Genomic DNA, 12440 nt, shown 5'->3' with positions numbered 1-12440 from the left:
GCGGACGAGTACAAAGAAAACAGTAAGTGGTGGCCACAATCACGACCCTCTAGGCTGTGCTTTCCCGAGGCACCTCCTGGTCCGGGACTCGGCTTCTCTGCCGATCCAGCTTCACTAACCTCGCCGGAGCCATTGACCTCCTTCTGCCAGTGTAATGAGTCCCATCAAGCAATAGAGTCCGAGCTCACCTGGGACGCCCTAGAGAAACTCGACATGTTTCCGCATTAGCAGGACCGTCCTTTCTTCAGTATCCTGGTCCAGTCCGCAGCATTACTGGCCCGGCGGGAAACGCACAAACCAAGCAAAATAGTTCCTAGAACCGTCAGCCCTCGTCTGCCTCTCCGCTTTTCCAGGGTCCCCTCCAATCTTCCCAGAGTCGCGATTTAGTCACGAAGAAGGAACTAATGAGGATTCTGAGTGACGTTCTCCCGAAATCCACCCCCTTGCTAGAAAAGCTGCCGAAAACCTACGGAGGACACAATTTCCAGTCGACCTAAGTAGAAGGGAACAGGAAGTGCATCAGCAGCGCGCGGCTGTTTTGATGTGGAATCCGAGACCTGAGACTGGGGCTCAGCTCCGAGGAGATGGATCGCTACCTGCTCCTTATGATCTGGGGGGAAGAAAAAGTCCCGTCGGCAGCAGGTGGGGAGGCAGAGCACGGGCCAGGGGCGTTGTCCGTTGAGGGTACCGAGAATCAGCCGGGTAAGTGCTGGGCTGAGAAAGAGCGGGAACGGCTTGCGGGGAGAAGAAATTTGAGTTGTGATCTAGTTCTGCTGGTGAGAGACCTATGTCGAGTGTCCCAGGAAGCTGTGACTCTATCTGGGATCGACCTAATAAAGGTTAACATGTGTCATTATCTTCGCGGAAAAGTGGGGACACATTCGTGGATGCAAGATTCCGACGCTCAGTTCTTGGCACGTAAAATTTAATTGAATAAATTCTTTGTGCCTTAGTAATGGAATGTCTGCTTTTTGGAAGTAGGCACATTCAGTGGGTCTTTCTGCCTCCTGGGTTGCAATATAGAAAGGAACAAGCTGGAAAAGGGACTCTTCCCTAGGTTTACATCCTACTAGCAGGAAATATCCCACACAAAAGGTTTTTTTTTTTTTAATGATAACTTTAAAACGTTTTTAAATGTTTGAGATTGCATTGCTTTTTGATGCTCCTGTCTAGATTCTGTATTGCGTTTTGTTTGTTTTGATGGAGCAGACATACTGAGGAAGTGTATGAGGTTGTACATAGAGTATTGTGACAGAGTTTCCCTTCCCGGCTTAAAATTGTTCTTTTGGGGAAATTTTGGATTTGTTTTAACTGGCTAGCATGTAAAAACTGGGAGCCTTTCCTATTTTCTCTGCTTGCTTTAGATTTATTACGTCGAAACTTGAAAAGAGCATAGTTCTTTTATGCACAACATACTGTTCTTGAGATTTTCTGATGGTGAAATTAGAATAAGCCTAGATTATGTAACTCTTGAGCCCACTGAGTTTGTCTTTTCTTTTTCAGATTTAACAGCAGCACATGTTTATCACCTCCTGAAAAGAAACATTAGTGATTCAATTAATCCAGAAGATAGTACTTTCCCTGGTTAGTATAAAACCCCTCTTTTCTCTGACACAGCATTTGTATTGCAAATGAACTTAATTAGTTCGATCGCTTGGGTGTAAAAGAAATACTTGTTGATCGTGTACAAGTCACTGGAATAAGGAGGTAACTAAGGAAATATAAAACCGGAAAAGATGCTGTCCCTCTCTTTCTGATGCTTGGAAGATAAAATTGTTATGAGATCATTTTAGGTTCTGAATTTGAGCTTATGAGATTTTCTTGCCCATCTTTAGCTCCATATAAAACAGGGTAGTGTGGCATTATAAGGAAGATTATGATTTTGTTCTGCTTACAAATATTAATTCTCTCACAATCATTTCCTTACCTGTGTTCCTTTAATGCAAAGGTTTTTGCCAGCATCATTTTCTCTGAGACATCTTCATTCTTTTTGTCAGTGTTTTTTATTGCAGGGGCTATTTTTAGAATCCATTTACCTTAGATTTAAGTATCGCTTTCAGCGTTATCACATTTTTTTCTTCGCTGTGCTTTTGTCTTTTTTTTTTCTTTTGTCAATTCCCTCTTCCTAGTATCCATTTTTATAAAATATCACATGCATTTATCACTAGGAGACAAGGAGACAACGAATTACATCTTTTGTCATCAGTGTGCGAACCGAATAACATGTGTGGTGTCCCATCAGCTACACACTTTGAAAGCAGTAATGTGATTGGTCATTGACCATGATATACATCTTTTATTTATGTAGTGATTTGTGATTTGAGAAGTTAGAAGTGGAGTTTTACTTTATGCAATTACAGTTAATTAATAAACTATGGTAACTGGAATTTGCACCCTCTTTTGGGAGAACTAGTATTATTTAAACCATGGTAACTCAAATATGTGTATATGAGAACCATGCAAAGAGAGACCTGCCAGTATTGAATTTCCTACCATGCTAGGAAATTATTGCTCTCAGTAAAATGGCAAGTTTGAGGAACTGGAAGTGCAAAGATGGTTATAATTGAGATGAGGCTGGAGAGGTAGGAGTAGCAATGTAGAGGATTTTGTAAATCATGTCAGGAGTTTGGACTTTTTCCTAGTGGAAAAATCAGGAGCCATTAAAGACTTTAAAGAAGAAAGAGACATGATTAGATCTCTATGCTATTGATGTATTCTAGCTACAGTATAGTAGACAGAGGAAAGTATACTATGAGGAAGTTGCTGCAGAAGACCAGCTAAGAAATGAGAGGGGTAGCCAGGGTGGTGGAAAATGAATAGATCTGAAGGAAATTATGGAGATAGAATTGCCTGACTTAGTAGTATTGGATCGGTATGATTTAGGAGAAGGGAAGAGTGAGAAAAGAATCGAGAATGACATGAGATTTCTAGCCTGGGTAATAGTGTGACGGTGGCATTTAGTGAGATAAGAGAATTAGAATTTGAGAGAATGTGGCATGTTTAGTTTAAAATGTGATTAGTTGGCCTTTAAAATGTCAAAGTGAAAACGGTTTGTAAAATGTGGCTGCACAGTGTCTGGAAGTCAAAAGGCAGAGTAGGGCTGGAGATGCAGGATACAGAATCATCAATACATAGATGTCAGTTCAAGCCATGAGAAGGAATGGGATTGCTTATGGATACTGAGGAGAGCAAATGATCTCAAAGTGAATCCCAGTATTTAAAGGAACTGAATACCAGTTTTTAAAGGAAGGAAAAGGAGTGACCAGAAAGATAGATTCCACAGAAGCCAAGTATTTTAAAGAGAAAGTAGTCAAATGTGTCATTTTTGCTTCCTTTCTTCCTCTTCTTTTGAGATGTCAGGTAACAACAGAACTAAAAAGTGTCTTAGAATTAGTAACATGTTAGTTATTGGCAACTTCAGAGAGTTTAGTTTCAGTGGCAGATTGTAAACAAAAAGACAAATTGAAATGGATTTGGTGGGAAGTAGAAAAGGTGATGAAGAAATCAGTCAAGACAGTCAAATATAGACAGTGTTTTCAGAAAGTTTATCCTTGAAGAAGAGAAAAGAAAGAAGTAACTGGAAAAGGGAGGTGAATTTAAAGAAGATCCTTCTAAAAAAAATTTGAGAGATAGGCGTGCAAATTTAAATGCTAATAGGAAGGAACTGACAGATGGGCAGAAATTGAAGATACAAGAAATATAATCGGTGGCCTGGGCTCTCAATGTAAGTTTGAAGGATGACCTTGAATTAGAAGGGCAGTGCCTCTGACCTGTTAACAGGAAGGAAAGAGGAAAGGCTTAATGGGAATGCAAGTAGGGACATATATTTGTTGATAGAATGTTATGGGAATTACTACCTAAAATGGTTTCTATTTTCTTAAGGAAGTGAGAGGTAAAGTCTTCTGCTGAGATTGTTGGCAGAAAGTGTTAAGAGGCATAAGTTAGCTTCCATAAGTTAAGCCTCTGTTACCACATTTTTCCTTCTCCCTCCTTTGAATCAAATTTCTAAGCATTGCTCTAAATTATTCGTGATTCTTCTGATGCGCGCCCTGTGGTGACCCTTAATTTCATATCCTAGTGTGATATTCTAGTCTCCAAGTAACTATAACCTCCTTATCATAGGTTATAGTTACTCTATAATTCCTCCTCCCTTTTTAGCCAGGCCAAACCAGACCTTCACAGTCTTTGAAGGGAGAATCGTCACTGAAATGACTTGCATGGTTTTGTGTGACTCAGTAGTAATTGAGTGTGTGTATTTTTCAACATCTTTGTGGTAGATTTTAGTGTTTGAAATGACAAATTAATAATAATGGATTTTGAGCAGTGATGAACTAGACCCCAGTATTCATGGCGAGTGAATAATTTTGCTGTTTTGGCAGATTGTTCTGTTTAGATTTGTAATAGAGATTCTTAAAAGATCTATCTCTATAATGTATGTCTATATATATGTATAAAACTTGAAAAACTATATAAAATATCAAAATTATATATTTTTCTAAGTATATATAAGATGCTATAACATCTTATTTATGATATGCTTTTCTTCTAATAAGTGTGACTTTGTTTTCAAGCCTGTTCAATAGGCGGTATACCTGGTTCCAAGAAGTGGTTCTTTGCAGTGCAGGCCATATGTAGAATTTATCAGGTAATATAAATAAAAAAATAATCATTCATGAATGTCTTTGTTAATATAAATAATTCCATGAACTCATCATTTAATGCAGTCTTTCGATATATTAGTTTTGTAGTTCGGACTGGAAAGAGATACATTTTGGTGTGGAAAAAGATGAAATTGAGGATATTCTTCAAACAAATATCGAAGAATGTTTAAGTGCTGTGGAGTGTTTTGAGGATGAAGATAGTAGCAGGGAATCATTATCTTTGGCTGAGTATGCTTATATGCTTTTTATAATATCTTTAAATATTTAACATTGGATAGTATTTTAGCTATAGAATACAAATTAGATTTTTAGCTATAGTAAGGTAATTTTAGTTAATTGAAATTTCAGCTCTCCATTTTGGAAGCCATTAGGCAGTTTGGGCCTTTTATTTGAATAAAATTATTTAAAGTGCAAAAATTGGTATCAAAATATTAAACTTAAGCTTACGTAATTGTAGGAATCATAAAAAAATGGTATTTTAATTAATATGTCACTTTATTAAAGATAAATTCTGTCTGATTTATATTTTAAGAGCTTGGCTAGAAACTTTATTTAAGGTTAATAGCTGACGTTCAAACCAAAGTGTCATTTTCATTTTGCTATTTGAAGCTGAAGTATATGATTTTTTTCAATTTATATGTATTCTTAGCATTTCAGACACCTTTGAAATCTGTAAGATTTTTGAGGATTATATAAATGACTGATTCACTTTTAAGTTTTTTGAATTATGGTACAATGTATATATTGATCCAGGTGATATAAATTGTGATAATTTTTTTTCTTCACGAAATATCCAATCTCTGACTCATAATTAATACCTTTAATTTGAGTCTTCCATAATATTTCATAACAAATCACTTGTTTGTTTTAACGTTCATATATTATAATAGTTCTATAAATTACTAAAGACCTAAAAAGTTCAATTTTCCCATTTTCAAATCATATATATTTGTACTGATTAATGAAAGGAGATGTAGAATGGTGGGAAAATATTGAGCCAGGGCCAGTAGAGGTGATCTGTAGTTATATGATCTTGGGCCGGTCACTTAACTTCTCTGTTTTTTTGTTTTTTCATCTATATAGTTGTTGAAATCCTTTTAGATGATTTTCAAGGTGCCATCCAGCCATAGAGCTTGTATTATTTTATATGTTTTCCCACTACTATTAAAAGATAAGTGTAAAAGTAATTTTAGTAAGCGATCTAATAATTATTTCCACAAGAGGGAGCTTTAAAACTATACCATAAGATGCTTCAAGCTTTTTAGACAATGATAATTTTATAATAAATGGTTTAAGTACCTTTATGTTATATAATAAACTACTTTGAGAAAAAAAATTCATCATATAGATAAAAGTAATAGATTTTGAAGAATTGGAGGAGAGCATCTTATATTCCCATCAAGGCTGTTATGTGCCATTCAGAGAAAAGCAGTATCCTTTATTAAACACTTAGCAATACCTTTTAGGATGCTTGGTCTATTAGTTATTATTTATATTTAATATACTAGATATAATTTAGGGAGTTTTTCTCTGTTATTTTTTTTTGTTTTGGGGTATGACTGAAAACTTGAACTCAGGGTTTTAATCCTGGCTTCCACACTTACTAATTATGTAATTTTAAGAAAATTATTTAAAATGAGAACTGTGATAACATTACGGTAGTATCATGGATTGTCATGAGGATTAGATAAGATAGTGCATGTAACATACTTAACGTTTGGCACATCGATCCATTAATATTACCTTTATGATTAGATGTAATGTGTATGTAGGTTTCTTTTTTTCTAACTTATCCTTTTATTTTAGTCTGTATGAAGAATCTGCAGAAAATTTGCATCAGCTATCAGACAAACTTCCTGCTCCTGGTAATATTTTATGACTGCTTTTAATAATTTGTATCTTATACTTTCTGTGAATGAGTGATAAATTCAGTCTTTATGCTTGGGTTGTCACTTTTAACTTTGAAATTCAAAATGAAAAATAATTTCTTAATTGAAGTTGCTATAAAACGTAGTCCAATACTTCAGTAAAGTACATTACAGAGACATGATCTCTTAATTGTTTTTATTTAGTGAGACAAAAATTGGAACTTAGAAAATTAAATACCCATCTGTTTCCTCATTTAGTTATTACTGAAGAAGAATCTTCACTATATACCAGTGTTTTCTGGAGTATGTCTTTAGAATACTAGTTCTATGAATAACTTCTGTAAGTTCTTTAATCTAGATAATTTGGATAATCTTTTGTTCTGCGAAGTCACTATACATGTTGTCAAATATAAAAATTGTGTAGTAAATGAAGCCTTTACTCAGCCCTTTTTTAACAGAACCTATTTTTTTTCCTATAACAGAAAACATATTTTGTGAATACTGCATCATACCAGTCTTAAAACTGTTCTTTTTGTCTTGAATTCATCTTTCTTCGTGTTAATAAAGTAGGTAGGATCTATAGCTTGGTATAATTTGGCATCTACAAATACTTTCAAAGAGCTTTCTTTGAATATTTTCATTATTGAAGGTCATTTATTAAGCAGATATTTGTTGTGTTTTGTATGTCATGCATTGTACTAGGAGCTGAGTATACAGTGATGAGTAAAGCATATGTGATTACCAGGAAGGACTCTAGAGCTCACAGTCTAATCTTTATATTCAAGATCATATTTTAGTATAAAAGATCTCACATGGAAATAACTGAATACAGAGATAAAAATGTCAGTTTTTAAATAAAATGTGTCAAGTTTAAAATATGTCCTGCAAATATACAGTTGCTATTTTGGCAAATTATAATACTTTCATTATCAAATTTTTATTTGGTTTCTGTTTTATTTTGATTGTTCTGGTTCTTCAGAACAATTTATAATTGTGAATTTATAACAATTGTGAATTTATAATAATTGTGAATTTACAATTTTATAAAATTTAAAGTTTCATGAAGTTATCCTTTCTTTCTCAGGAACCAATGATATCAGTATAATTGAGTTTTCTGAGTGTTTGTGCTTTAAAAAGAGGAATAATTTGTTTGAATATTATAATTTTTACTAATTCATTCCCTTTTGTATAACAAAGTTAAGTATAGAAAAATGTAAATAAATTGCACAGTTTTTTTTTTTTCTATTCAGTTCAACGATAGCATCGATGATCTCAAGAGCAATGTGTGTAATCAACCACTGGTGCATAATTGACAAGTAATTGTGATATAGCTCATTGTTTTCTGGCATATGCTAGCTCTTTCAAGACACCATGGCTTTAAATCAAATGATGAACATTATAAATTTTTGAGCTCCTAAAGATGCATATTGTTTTGAAGAATTTCAGAAATTAAAGTTAAAATTCTCCTTTATCTTCTAGATAAAGATAAAATTCAGTTGTTCAGGGTACTATTTTGAGACATTTCAGATCTGACATTTAAAAAAAATACAAAAATGCCTTTTTCTCTTTCTAGGTAGAGCAATGATAGATATAATACTGCTGCCCCCTGACAAAGATCTTCCTAAATTAAAAGACTGTTTACCTACTGTTGGAGCATTAAAACATTTAAAGGAATGGTATTCAGCAAAAATTACTATAGCAGGAAATCACTGTGAAATGTAAGCATCTTTGTTCATATTTGACTATGGTTTTTGTTTTTATAATATGCTATCCTGTTTTTAACAGACTCGGCACTTGAAAAAATTTTACTGTGACAAGATAGTTTTTAAATTATACTGTGATTGGAGATTTATCTATTGAGAGGAATCTAGATTTTTCTATTTTATACTTATATTTATGAGATGTTGAAGTTTTTAGTAAATATTATCAGTGCTCTTTATAACTGTTATTGAGCATTAATTCTATAAACACACTATGTGCTTTTAAATAGGCTTATATTGTCCATTGAGCACTGTGATGAATACCGTGGATAGATAGGTGGATACACTGGATCTGTAATGTCATATTCACTTTTTTTGTTTTGTGTGCCATGTAGAAATAAATATATACTATTGTATTTTATGACATTTTAGTAAGAATCAATTGTTTATCAGTTTGATTATTAAATTGATTATTAAATAAGTGTTCAAATTGTATTTATTAACTTTATAATATTTTTCATTCAACAAGTGTTTATTGAGCACTAATTTCATGCCGAGCACAGCAGTAGATACCTGTGAATTAAGAGAGTGAGATTTGATCTTTTTCATCAAAGTAAGAGAGAAACAGGAATGCTAATAGCCATGATAGTCTGTGATAAGTGCATATGGATTTCCATACAGAGATGTATGGAAGCAATTTAGGAGGTCAGTTCTCTTTATTAAGATAAGGAATCGCATTGAATTTCTGTGTTTGTGTGGTGTGTCTCTGACACACTTACACCAATAAATAGTCAGAGGAAAGTCTATTTCTTCATCTGTAGTATTAAAGGTCATTTACTCTTAATTCATGGGGATGTTGGGGTTAAATGAACACGTGATAGCAACTCATGTTGACTTAGTTGGGTATTCTGTAAAATTTTTAAAAGTAGGTAAAAGCGATATAAAATTTGCATGTTTTGCCTATTAGGCTCATAATTAACTATAAGCTTTAAATCTAAGTAAAATATAAATCCTATATTTAATTATCATAACTTTTATTTATAGAAATTGTCAGAAAATTGCAGAATACCTTTCTGCTAATGTTGTGTCTTTAGAAGACCTTGGAAATGCTATCGACTCAAAGGAGTTATGGAGGGGAAAGATTCAGATATGGGAAAGAAAGGTAAGTGGCTTTCCCAGTTATAGTTTTCAAAGCATGCCTTTCAACTTTATTTACTACACAGATCGTTTAAATGAATCTTGATGAAAGTGACCATATAAAGATGTTTTAGAATAGCACTTTGGACATAGAACTTTCTGTGATAATGGAAATGTTCCACATATGTACTAATACAATAAATAGCCCGCTAGCCTCAGATTGCTAGTGAACACTTTGTTTGTGACTATTTCAACCAAAGAACTGAATTTTTAACTTTATTTTATTTTAATTAATTTTAATTAAATTTATTTTGCTTTAGTCACTGTGATTATGTTTTGGACACTGCAGATCTAGAATGTAATATACTTTTAAAACACAGAATTTGGCATCAGTTGAGTTCATGTTGTTTATCCAAGCTGCTTCATGTTATTACGTGTGTAGGAAAACTGCTTGGAACACATTCTCTTACCTATAATACCACCGTAGGTGACCTCTGCCCTCTACTCATTAGTTCTCTCATGTCGAACAATTGTTTTGAACCTTGCTAGACCCCAGATTTCTCAACTACAAAGATGAGAATATTAGATTAGTTGGACCCCTCTGGTCTTCAGTTTCTCTGAGGTTCCAGTTCTCTTTGTTCTCTTACTATGAATGAACATTTGGTGGTTTTTATAAGGTGTGTCCATGTAGAAATAAGTGTTCCTAGAATTTCATGTATTTTTGTACGTAGACAAAACTAAAACCAGGTTCCTCGATATTTGTTCAGGGCGACATGGGAGCATGAATGGCCCTTATGTTCCTATTAAGGGTTTATTGCACTGATGACTAGACTTTTTCCCTTTTCAAGTCACATTAATGGTGTAATAAAACCTCTAGTAAGACAATAGGAATTAATATGGCTGGGTCTTTCTTATTGATTTAAATCCTGTCTCTTCCCTATCTTTGGAAGGTAAAATCTACAGGTAAACTTTTCTACAGTGGTTTTAATGTAAATACACCATGTAGCTACTGGAAGAGTACAACATACAATTACCTAGGAGAATTGCTTTTGTATGTTTTCTGCGTATATACAAACAATTGGTGGCAAGTTCTTTTCACATGATTCTCTTATTCTTTTCTGAATAGCAAATTAAATGTCTGTATCTCCATAGTATGCATTTAAAACTTGAAATCACTTTTTTTTTTTTTTTCCACGGAGAGTTGATTTTAGCCTGGAAGTGTTGTAGTGATAAAAACATAGATTCTGGAGTTAGATTGCCTGCATTCAAATCCCAACTCTATTTCTTGCTAGTGTCATGTGGCATGTTGTATAATATTTAGCCTTTTGGTGTAACAGTTGTCTTCACCTTTAAGATATGAATAATAGTAGTTCCTATCTCAGAGATTTTTATGAAGATTCAATTATTTCAAGCACAAAGTAACCACTCAATAAGTCTTAGCTATCATTGTCGTTCCTGTTGCTATTGTTAGCACCTCTGCTGTAATGACTTCTGCAGGAATTGATCTTTTCATCAGCAGCTTCTGTTGTTGCATGAACAAGTTCTGTTCTTGCAGAACTTCCAGACTGGTAGGAAGCCAGGTATTGAACAAGTATGTGTAAAGGAAGTTGTTTGGTTCTGTGGTTGCATAGAATGAGCTTAGTATACTCTCGTGGGCTGGTAAAGGGCCAAAGAGAGCTTTTCATGAAAAATTCATGTGTAAGTTGAAATAAGAAGGATGTGTACATAAATGGAAGACACATTTTGAGCTAAGGAAAAGAAGATTACTTTACAGAGGGTTTTTCTCTCTACTTTTACACTGCAATAACATGTATTATTCTTTGTAGCTTTATTCATGTCTGTAACGATGTTCTCTTGGTTTCTTTTCAGTTTGGATTTGAAATTAGTTTTCCTGAATTTTGTTTAAAGGGAGTCACACCTAAGAATTTTAGTGCGTCTAACTTAAATACTTGCTTTCTTGACAAAAAGATAATACCATCAAAGGATAAGACTATTTTGCCAAAGGTAATTAATCTATGTTTAATTATTTTTGCAACTATCTGTTCGTGCACATTTTTGTTTCTGAGATATGTTTGAACCTTCAATTAACATTTACTAATATATATGCTTAAGGGTACTCACTCGAAAAATTTTATTATAATTGTAATAAAGGCTTACACTGTACTGTGTTGTCAGCATTGAATGTTGGCAAGATGGTTTAGATTTAAAAAAATTTTTTTTTAAATGAAATGATCATAACTTTAGATCACTACAGACCTGAAACTATCTTTGTCTTGGACTTTGTTATGTGACCTTTCTAAGACTCAGTTTGGAGAGAGTATGATCTAGTGGAAAGAGAACAGGCTTCGATATTGGGTAGACCTGGTTTGAAAGCAGACTCTGTACCTATGCAATATTGTAACCTTAGTTAGATTGGTTAACTGATTTGTGAAATGGAGACAATAATAACACACTTATCTTACAAAGTTATTATGAGGGTTAAATGAGGTGAGAGATTAGCATCTGATACAGTACCTGATATATGCTTCATTTATAATTTTAAAAAGTTCTTGTCCTATATTGCCATAGATTTATTCTTAAAATGCAAGTAACTATAAAGTATAATAACTAAAAAGAATTTAATTGGATTTTTTACATTGGAAAACTAACATAACAAGAGGTATTTATATAGAATCACTTTAGAAATTCACTTTAAAAGATCTAATTCAAGAATGTGCAAAACATAATAGGTAATGAAGTTATAATGATGTCCAATTGATGGATAATATTTTCTGATCAACAGGTAGTGTAAAAAAGGACATATTTCTAGTACAAACACATTTCCCAGTAGTTGTTCAGAATTGCTTACTTTAAGTAACTTACCATGGCCATCTTTCACAGGACTATTACATTTTTTTGTAAAGATTCGAAACATAAAATCGATGACCTCAACTTCTCATCTTTGATAGTACACCATTTAAGTATGAATAATGTATCTAATCTTTGCTGCTATTGAAAAGAATCTTAATGCACAACCTCTTCAGTAAATGGAAGTCTCTCTCTCCTTCTTTCTCTCTCCCCTTCTCTGCCTCCCT

The 12440-nt window shown here is 33.6% G+C and overlaps 2 protein-coding genes across 5 annotated transcripts in view; one reads left to right on the top strand and one right to left on the bottom strand.

The window, feature by feature from the left end:
• Window positions 1-364, bottom strand: part of MRPL13 (mitochondrial ribosomal protein L13) — a 34308-nt gene extending 33944 nt beyond the window's left edge. Inside the window, exon 1 of one of the 3 annotated variants that reach the window (XM_006916586.3) lies at window positions 189-364. In XM_006916586.3, the coding sequence (XP_006916648.1) occupies window positions 189-215 (27 nt within the window). In that variant the 5' untranslated portion in view covers window positions 216-364. Of the gene's footprint in view, window positions 1-119 lie in introns of all 3 variants that reach the window. The other 2 variants (XM_025050097.1, XM_006916587.3) reach the window with 2 other exon arrangements.
• A 138-nt stretch (window positions 365-502) lies between these two features.
• MTBP (MDM2 binding protein) overlaps window positions 503-12440 on the top strand; it is a 62679-nt gene continuing 50741 nt past the window's right edge. For both annotated transcript variants that reach the window (XM_025050095.1, XM_006916585.3), the window contains exons 1-8: window positions 503-702; window positions 1504-1584; window positions 4572-4645; window positions 4741-4889; window positions 6468-6526; window positions 8103-8247; window positions 9274-9391; window positions 11236-11370. In XM_025050095.1, coding sequence (XP_024905863.1) covers window positions 585-702; window positions 1504-1584; window positions 4572-4645; window positions 4741-4889; window positions 6468-6526; window positions 8103-8247; window positions 9274-9391; window positions 11236-11370 — 879 coding nt within the window. In that variant the 5' untranslated portion in view covers window positions 503-584. The remainder of the gene's footprint in view (window positions 703-1503; window positions 1585-4571; window positions 4646-4740; window positions 4890-6467; window positions 6527-8102; window positions 8248-9273; window positions 9392-11235; window positions 11371-12440) is intronic.

The sequence above is a fragment of the Pteropus alecto genome, unplaced genomic scaffold, assembly GCF_000325575.1.
Source record: "Pteropus alecto unplaced genomic scaffold, ASM32557v1 scaffold164, whole genome shotgun sequence".
In the NCBI taxonomy this organism is placed as follows: Eukaryota; Metazoa; Chordata; class Mammalia; order Chiroptera; family Pteropodidae; genus Pteropus; species Pteropus alecto.
The sequence above is the reverse complement of the archived record's forward strand: the minus strand, read 5'-3'. Positions and strand labels throughout refer to the sequence as shown.